The 9380-nt window shown below is 38.1% G+C and overlaps 1 protein-coding gene across 1 annotated transcript; it reads right to left on the reverse strand.

The window, feature by feature from the left end:
- Positions 1-126: 126 nt before the first annotated feature.
- bspry (B-box and SPRY domain containing) lies at positions 127-6430 on the reverse strand. Its single transcript, XM_034123132.1, has 6 exons — positions 5995-6430; positions 5332-5430; positions 2530-2760; positions 2375-2400; positions 2159-2283; positions 127-1370 (listed from the first exon to the last, which is right to left on the reverse strand). Exons 1-6 carry the CDS (start codon positions 6373-6375, stop codon positions 835-837), a joined length of 1398 nt encoding a protein of 465 aa, XP_033979023.1. The 5' UTR covers positions 6376-6430; the 3' UTR covers positions 127-834.
- Positions 6431-9380: the final 2950 nt, after the last annotated feature.

Consider the following 9380-nt stretch of genomic DNA (forward strand, 5'->3'; position numbering starts at 1 on the left):
TGAGGATTCGCTGCTCTTTTCTATTTATTTTTTAAATAATGTTGAGGTTTGGAGTGTTGGTTATATGAAACAAACATTGTGAAGATATCACTTCGACCTCTGAGTAATTATTAAAGACAAAGAGGACACATTTCTGCTCAATTTATTACTTAAAGTGTATTTCCAACATATCAAGTAACATTTTCAATCAAGGACTACTAATAGATTTACTCTATTTTCACTTTGTGGTATTTGTATGTTTACTTGTAATAATATAAGTACTTTATTTTTTGGTTCTCTTGGCATATCTTATTTTCCTGCCGAGTCCTTAAACAGGATAACTGATATGGCAAATAGACACAAAACAAAACTCTGCTCCTGCAGAAAAGAACGAATGTGGGATTTTCAGCTGGTAACTGGTTTACTGAGCATAATGCAGTAACATCATTATAAAATATTTCTGTTGAGAGTTACTTTGTCAACATTACAAACATTCCTGAATCAACCAGTGGAATTTTTTTTTTTTCTGTAAAGAGTCTATAATACACAGATCAAACTGATGCAAGAAAACATTCAAATAAAAAACCAATCATCATCAGTCATATAAAATACTGTTACAGCACTAATTTATAATGTTTTACATATAAAGTTAAATAATATGATTATTTCTAAATTAAAATCTATTAAATTGTTAAAAACAGTAAAAATAAAGATTCAGCAGCTAATAATAAAATAAATACAAATTCACGCCTTTTCATAACTGCACAGTCAGATGGAGGATAATTTGCTGTTGATCATATTTACATTGGAGAATATCTTCACATGTTTGAGGTCATTGAGTCTTTTGGCTGCGTGTCAGTGCAGAATGGTGATGCTGCGGTCAGTAACTGCAAACGCTGGCAGCAGGGGGGCGTTGAAGTAATGTGTGAAGGAGTGCAGCACAGTGCTGGAGTCTGGCTCGTAGAACAACAGCGTCCCACTGGGCCAGTCCAGCAGCAGGCCGATCCTCTGGGGTCTCCTCGCCACCTGCAGAGGCTCCTTCCTCCCCGCGTGGCAGAAGGAATAGTCCCCGTCGTAGTGAGATAGCACCCAGGACTGGCTGTTGTACCCCAGCCGAGCCTCGTTCCCTGAGCCTTTGCGCTCCAGAGAGGTGTAGCAGACCCCCACCTTGAAGGCACCACTTTCCCCCACATCCACCACCCAGCTGTGGGTGCCAGAGGACATGGACAGAGAGCCCAGAGCGTTGGGCCAGCAGTCGAAGCGTGCCGGGTCGTAGGGCAGCGGTTGGCGATGTTTTTTGTTGGAGAAGGTCAAAGTGTAGAAGTCGTCAGACAGGGACAGGAGAGGGCTCACTGTGCGCTCATCAAACTTCAAATAAAATGATCCATAAGCTGTGGGAAGAGGACAAATATGGATTAATGGTCAGAAACCTATAGATGAAAAAATTGCTTGATAAATAAACATAATGTTGTTCAATGTACCAAAATCATGTAAAGAATTATCTAAAATAAAATTGTGAGATACAGTAAATTGAATGTATGTTTTAATTTGCTTCTTTATTTATTTACCTTTACTATTTCTTCATTTTATTTCAAGACTTGCTCAGTTACACAAAACCTTCCAGGCCCCAAACAATCACTGCTGTTTCCAGCTAGGGAGAGATATACATCAGGATCATGTATATTACTGATTATGAACAATATATTTTTAGATAAGTTCAGACAAGTTCTGTGGGCAAAATATACCCAAAAAAAAGTAGAAATGTTTTATCATTGTGGGAATAGCACATGTGTAGCTAATAACACAATTATTAAACCTGGGCTTTTTCTACTATGACTATTAAGGTCTGTAATATTGTGTAAATAACTCAGGGTCCTTAAGATTTCATTTATTTTGGTACACTTTTGTACAGTTGTAATTATGGACTTTCTGTCCACGTCAATACAGTTGTATTTTAAGTGTGATGAAAAATGCACAATTAAAAAAGGTAAAGATTAATTCTCTTTTTTCTTTGTTGATAAAATTGTTATTGGGTCATTTTGTCCACAATAAATGGGAATAGAAACTATAATGTTGTGACAGACCTATTTGCAGTTATGCTAACTACAATTATAGTTGTGGGCAATGATCCTGATATATCTATCAGGTTTCCATGAGGATCGAATAACACTGCACTAACCGTTTGGCCCCAGCAGCACTGCAGTGGCCCAGAGGCCCCTCAGCAGCTTGCTGTCGCTACAGGCTGAGTTCATGTTGAGCTGCTCCGTGTCACAGGGCTCCCCAACCCCATCCGCCGCCTCCACCCTGATAAACAGCAAGAGAAGAACAAATGTGACCTCTCTGGTATGTAGAAAGAAAGAAATATTCACTAGAAATGTTAAGTAGAACAAATTACCTTTCAGCTATCTCCTGGACACTGGTCTGAAAACACAGGAAGCATTATAGATAATGAATGACCATTATCAGGTTACACTTATTTTAGCACAAGTTCTTCTTTTGTTCAAAAATATCCCCCAGTCGTCCCTGAACAAAAATGTTGTTGTCTCTCACCACCAGTTGTGCATCTGAAGTGTGCGTCAGTGTGTGCACCAGGCCGGAGCGTGTTTGCGTCAGATTTGCCAAAGCTTTGCTCCAGTGGGCTCTCTGGGTGAGGAGGCACTGCTCCACCCGCTCCTCCTCCTTTTGCACCTCCTCCAGGAGACGCTGCTCCTCTTCCTCCAGGGCTTCACGCGCTGCGCTGACCTGAGCCAGGATATGCTCCCTGGTCCTGCTCGCCCCTACCTACGCCAACAGAGAGAAGGAAAATAAATGTTAGACTTCTGGTGGAGAACAAATTACATGTTTTTTATCTGATTGCATTACTAAATCTCTTCATATATAACACAGGTTTATTTTAACTTTTAAGATTCTCGAGCACATGTGTAATGATTCCAATTTTATAAAAATCTTCAAATCATGCACTAAAACATATTTTAAGCAACATTTTGTGAAAACGACCATTACATAAAGGTTCAAGGTTCTTTATTTAGTCATACGAACATAGCTACAGTGTAGTTATGCCGATGAAAATCTTAGTTCACAGGCTTCTCCAACAGTGCAACACAAAACACAGATGAACAGAAAAATATAGTGCAAGTAAATAGTAAATACAAAAAGGAAAAGAAAAATTGTTTAAAAAAGTGAAATAGTGAAATAGTGCAATAAGAGTCTATATGCAAGTTATTGGAATATGATATATTAGATAGATAGATAAATCATTTCTAAGTAGCAGCCAGATGAATATTATGGATGTTGTTTCAACAGTTCAGGTGTTTAACAGATTTTGCTTCAGCAGTTCAGGTGTTTAACAGTCTTATTGCCTGTGGTAGGAAACTGTCTCTGAATCTGGTGGTTTTAGTCCGGATGCTGCGGTAACGCCTGCCAGACGGCAGCAGGCAGAACAGTTTGTGGCTGGGGTGATGGGGGTCTTTTATAATCCGGAGGGATTTCTTCCTGAGCTGCTGGGAGTAAAGGTCCTCCATGGATGGCAGCTCCGTCCTGTTCCCAGAACAGGCAATACAAGTCAATCAATCCCCCCAGCTGTTAATAAAGAAGTAAAGCTAATTTTTTTCGCGACTTCAGTCTGGGTCTTTCCATAGTTGAAAATCAAGAACAACTTATTTTGGAGAGACTCAGATGAATTGAGATGTAGTCTTGATGATTTTGTGAGGGAGAATGGTTACCAATAGCAGTTTTTGCTACTACTGCTACTGTTGCTTTTTTCTTTCTTTTTGTTCATGTGTCTATGTTTATTTTATTTTATTATTTATTTTGGTATGTCTTGCCTTAAATGTAGGTATTTGTATTGAAGCATTTTATGACTTTTGAAAATAAAAGAAGACAAAAAAACTTGATTTAAGCAGGTTCATTCTGGTATTGGGATTTCCTTTTTTTCCAAGGATGTCTTGCAAGACAGAAGCAATAGTTGTCTAAATCAAGATACGTTCAAAACCGTGATACAACAACACACAAAGTAGGCAATAACATTAAGTCATAACCCTAGAAAGAGGGAAAGGTTAAACACATCTGGCAAAAGAAACACAATTTCCAATTGAATTAGCCTCCAAGCCCTTAACTGAACTATAAAATTCTCTTTTTGGGGATCAGCCTATCGAGCTGCAATTCTGTCTGCAAGTGGTCTTAGGGGCAGAGATCATTAAGGACTGTTTTCTTCTTTCAGTGGGATCTTTAGTGACAGACAGTGGTTGTCATACAGAACAATATCCAATTAATCAAACATGAGGATAAAATAGTGTCCCGCCCATGTTTCTTTGCACACATGCAGCCAATCGACAGTGGGCGCCATAAAAGCAGGTAGTTATTGACACTTCACACAATGGCCTTAAACAAACAAAAACAGCTACAAAGATTCACTGACCAGATTCTCAATCCAATGCTTTGTTTTCACAGTTTAAATGTGTGCAATGTTGTTACAGAAAACATTTGTTTGGGGACTTGATTCTTGCTCAGATAAGGTATCTACATATTTGTCTTACCTGCCTTTACTGTTTGCTTGAGGTTTGATTTCCTAGTGTTAACTTGTAACTTGTAACCCTCTGAAAACTTGAGACACCCATTGTGCTCAGGGAGGTTAATAAATAAGGGTGCACTGAAAGAGGCAACCTTTGCTTTGTCGAATGGCTGAATCAGCAAGTTATACATGCCTAGTAAACATATTGTGTTTTTGGGTTAAAATTATCTGAATAGCTTACTGTTATAATAGTTAAAGGAAAAGTGGGAAAAATACACAATTAAAATCCATAATATTCAAAATAACTACAATTGTATTCTTACTTGAAACATGAAACATGACATTTTGTGAATGTTTCCTCCCTACTAATGTGACAATAACGGTTTCACATGTACGGTCAGCTAAAATGTCAATCATTCACTAATTCAAGCTTTATATCCGTTATTACATCATTGAAATCTGAATATTTGTGGTTTGTAACAGTTATTCGGACTAAACAAGCAATTTGGGTGGGGATGATGCTATTTTTTAAATTAATTTTGACATACTTTAGATTGAACAATTATTCAGAAGAAATAGTTGACACATGAATTGACAATGAAAAGAATCCTAATGCCTTATGATAAGGGTCAGTAGGTTCCACATACATAACATTCAACCCGTGTCTGCAAAGCACATGAAGATTGTCACATGGGACTTTTCATAAAGCAGAGCCAGCCGACATAGGCTGCTTGTGAAATATTGTTGGCTTCACTTGATAATGTGTTTGTATTGAGGTTGGCCCCTCTGTGTGTGATCATTAGTGTGTGGTTTAGTGGGTGGGGATCACATGTGTTTCTCACCTGAAGTTTTTGCTCTTTGGCTGTCAGCGTCTGCTCGATAAACCTCTCAATCCTCAGAGCCTGCAGCTGCAATTTCTCACACACATCTACCAGATGGTTCTGTTGAAACACACACAAAGTCACACACACATACTCATCAGCTGGAGGAGACGCAACAAGAAAATCCTGTCTTTTCAAATACCATGCATAAGAATCAGCTAGAAAAACTACATGCAAACTGTGGCGCACCCAAGAAAGGATTACTAACTACACATTTTACACTGTCAAATATGTGAGCATTATTCTCCACACTTTTAAGTGAGTCCTTATTACTTAATAACAGGTACAATCCTCAACAGAGTGAGTGAATGAAGTAGGAAAAATCCACATTTTCTTTCATAAAATAAACTTAAAAGGATCTAGAATGATATGTTCTAATGCAGATGAGGAAAATCTGTTAAACCTGTCTAACAGCAAATAACAGGGCAAATAAAAAGGTTTAAACAAACATTCAAACAAAGTGAAAGTAACATTCCTGGGCTACTATCTATCCCTGAAGGTATCCTCATAAAGAAAACATATCTACCTTTTACATTTCTAAAGCTAATATCAATAAAACTATGCCAAAACTCAGGCAATACATTTAAAAACAGACATAATATACAATATTAGCAGTTCACTCACCCTGACTGCGGTTACTCTGGTGGCCACAGGGGTCACAGAGTGTCCGTGGCAGGGACCCACGATAGCGCAGTGGGAGCAGATGAGTCTCTGCTCGGTGCCACAGAACCAGTCCAGCTCGGACTCATGCTCCACACACAGCTCACATTCCCCGGAGAAGATCCCGGACTCGGTGTCGGGGGTGGTCGCAGCCGGTGTCCCCGCGGTGTCCCCCTCCGCCGGCTGCTGCTGCTTCACCCCGCCGCTCAGCACCGAGAAAATAGGCTGCTCCAAATCCATCGGTTTACTTTTCACAACATCCAAAGTCTTCTCCGGTGAAGACGGGCATGTTAAATCGCAGGTCGTGAGCTCCTCGGTCATGGCAGAATAACGCAGCAGGTGCATCGAGACGCACCTACAGTCAGCTGCGGCGCAGTAATACAGGTGGAACAGGTGAGCAGAACACGGAAGTAACATGGACACAAGAGGTCAGAGCTGAGAGGAAAAAAAAACGTTCTGCTCTTCTGGTTCTCAGTTGTTTGATTTGGGCGTCAGCTGATAACCGTCTTAGAATTGTGTTGTTGCCTAATAAATCACAAGCTGGTGTTTATATTCTAGTAGTTGCCTTATAAAAAGCTAACATCACAATGTGCATATGTATACCTTTCATTCTTTAAAACCTTCTTTAATGTCCAGTTTCTCCACCTTTAAAAAATATATTTTTTTGGTCACTTAAGAACTTTGCCTATTTTTGCATTGAAAACATTGGACTATGGTTTGGATGATTTGCCATTGTTTTACATTTTTGAATATCAGAAAACATTGTCTGAACTATCTGATATTAAAAAAAACGTTCATAAACAGTTAAGAGGGGTGACTTTGTTAAAATGCCTCTCACTGTTATATTAGGAATGTTTTTTCCCTTATCTTTTATATTATATATCCCCATTTGTATATGCAAACTATTTTATAACCCAATTGATCTTTAAAACAATTAAATGACTTTTTTTTGTAACTTTACATTAGACAAAACTCTTCACAAACTATTCACATGACAACAAAATTGAATTTATTTATTTCTTTTGTTTGTTAAACATTGTTCACGACATCAGCATTCTGAATAATGATAACCTGATAATTATTAAAACAATTAAACTAAATCAAATCAAATCAAATCAAGTTTTATTTATATAGCACATATATAAACGATTTTTGGTCGAGCCAAAGTGCTGTACAATTAAACTAACAGTTGAGAAAGATGTCATCCAGCCAAGGATTGTTTCAGTTTAGTAATTTCATTTGGAAGTTGCTTACTTAACTATGTACATATTGAGAAGAAAACAACTGTGGGAGAGGATAAACACATTTTCCAGGGCGGAGAGGTGTGATGGATAAACAGTTTCATCATATGTGTGTGCCCAGAGATCAGGTGCAGCCACACCTCGGGACAGCTCTGTTCAGCAATAAAGTGAGTAACACCCTGTCTGGAAAAGCTTATGAATTCAGAGACAATAACAACAAATGTTCTTTAGAAGGATGGTCTGTTTCATCGATGGCCAGGCTCATTCATTTATAGTGACTCTGCAGTGAGTTGGTTTTGGTTGCAACCAGCATCTCAAGAAGTATTAGTAGAAGCAGTTTCCATTTATAAACCAACAGTAGGGTGTGTCCGACTCCACAACATTTACTAACATATCCAGTTTATAATCGTAAATGTATTACTGAACAATGTGATTATGCCATATACCATGATAAGCTATTATCATATAAGGATTACACAAGAAGTCCTGACTTTCATCTACATTGGTGTTGCATGTATCTTTTTAAACAAACTTTCAACTAAACAAAGCATAAACTGTGTTTCACAGTTTATTGTGTGAAACAAAAATGATCAATGTATGAGCCGTTCTTGAGTCATTGTGCTGACTTTTATTTTGACTTTTTATTGGAATTTAATTTCCATATATGTTCATTCAATTTGCCAATGAAATATTGTCATAAAATCCTAGAGGCAATTGATAAAATATTCCCCTTAACTTACTTTTAACTCCTTGAAGAGAACAATTATGACAATTGTTTGTTTTTTTTAAAGGGGGAGTAAAAGGCTTCACATGAGTTTCTATCCTTTTCCATCCCATCACTTTTAAAAACTAAGCTTAAAAGAAAGACTTGTTGTTAAAGCTACACATGTATTTGGGAGGAAACAGATCAAATCTCAAGAAATTCAAACCCACAAAAGGAAATGCCACACCTCCCAGCTCCACGTCTGTGAGTAACTCGATAGGGGTGATTGAGAGAAAAAAAGTGGTGCCTTCGGGCTGAGACAAGGTGCTTCCTCATTTCAGCTAAAATGGGAAAAGCAAAGGCACAGGACTGCTATTGTTTCCAACATTAAAAGCTGTTTTGTAATGGGAAGAACTAGCCATGCAGGCTTTACATCATCAACTTCAGACAGAGCGCATGGACTACTGTATACGTAAAAAGGTAAAAACAACAACACAAAAATGTAATGTTGCAAACACGTTGAGTTGGCACAAGGCAACCGCTTTAACTCACCAATGCTATTCCTCTTAAGAACAACATTACATATGTTTAAAGGTGGGGTAGGTAAGTTTGAGAAACCGGCTCGAGATACACTTTTTGTTATATTCCATGGAATGCTCTTAACATCCCGATAGCAATGAATATCTTAAGTGCTTTGACAAAAAATCCATTAAAAAATGTCATCTGTGGAAGCCGTAATACTGTAAAAAGTACGACCAATCATTTTAGCCGGCCCGGCTAAAATAACTGGATGGCCTACCTGCCTGTCAGCCTTCCATCTGTGCACAAACTTATCTCGTGCTCTCATTGGTCATGTGCGCGTTCGTGTGTGTTGGAGGAGGGGCTCTGTAAGGAAGTGGCAGATTTTCTCCGGTTGTGTATTTTCAAATTCTAGCGATCTCGAGCCGGTTTCTCAAACTTACCTACCCCACCTTTAACTTTTCAATACACTAATACACAAATTAACTAAAGTAAATTAGTATAAATATGCCTTATATAATTGAAATAAGATTTGATGGGAAACCCTGCTGATCATCAACAATGAATGAAAACGTTTTTAAAGTAAAACTCCTGTTTTCCTAATTATTCCTAAATCTTCTAAGTTTTCTGTGATACAGATCCTGATCCCTAGAGGGTGCTCACCTGCTTTGCTAACTGCAAGAAAACGCTGCTGTGTCAGGTCCTTAAGATCATTTTGAGGGATCAAAACAAGGATAGGGCCTGCACTTTGAGCATCAATGAGTGTTGGGATGAAAATAATAAGTTGTACATTCCTTTGAATTTGTGGAAGTATAAATTGCAGGTATAGTTCAAATATATATATGTTCAAAAAGGGGCAGTCATTCTATAATGATTTCTTTATTTTT

Source organism: Trematomus bernacchii, unplaced genomic scaffold, assembly GCF_902827165.1.
Source record: "Trematomus bernacchii unplaced genomic scaffold, fTreBer1.1, whole genome shotgun sequence".
Taxonomy (NCBI): domain Eukaryota; kingdom Metazoa; phylum Chordata; class Actinopteri; order Perciformes; family Nototheniidae; genus Trematomus; species Trematomus bernacchii.

Excerpts from the sequence above, each read along its gene's own strand:
- bspry (XM_034123132.1), bottom strand. The coding sequence starts at position 6,375 with ATGCACCTGCTGCGTTATTCTGCCATGACCGAGGAGCTCACGACCTGC. Across the intron at positions 5,431-5,994 it reads CCAGAGTAACCGCAGTCAGG|AACCATCTGGTAGATGTGTG; the intron begins GTGAGTGAACTG and ends GTGTTTCAACAG. Across the intron at positions 1,371-2,158 it reads AGTGCTGCTGGGGCCAAACG|CTTATGGATCATTTTATTTG; the intron begins GTTAGTGCAGTG and ends CTCTTCCCACAG.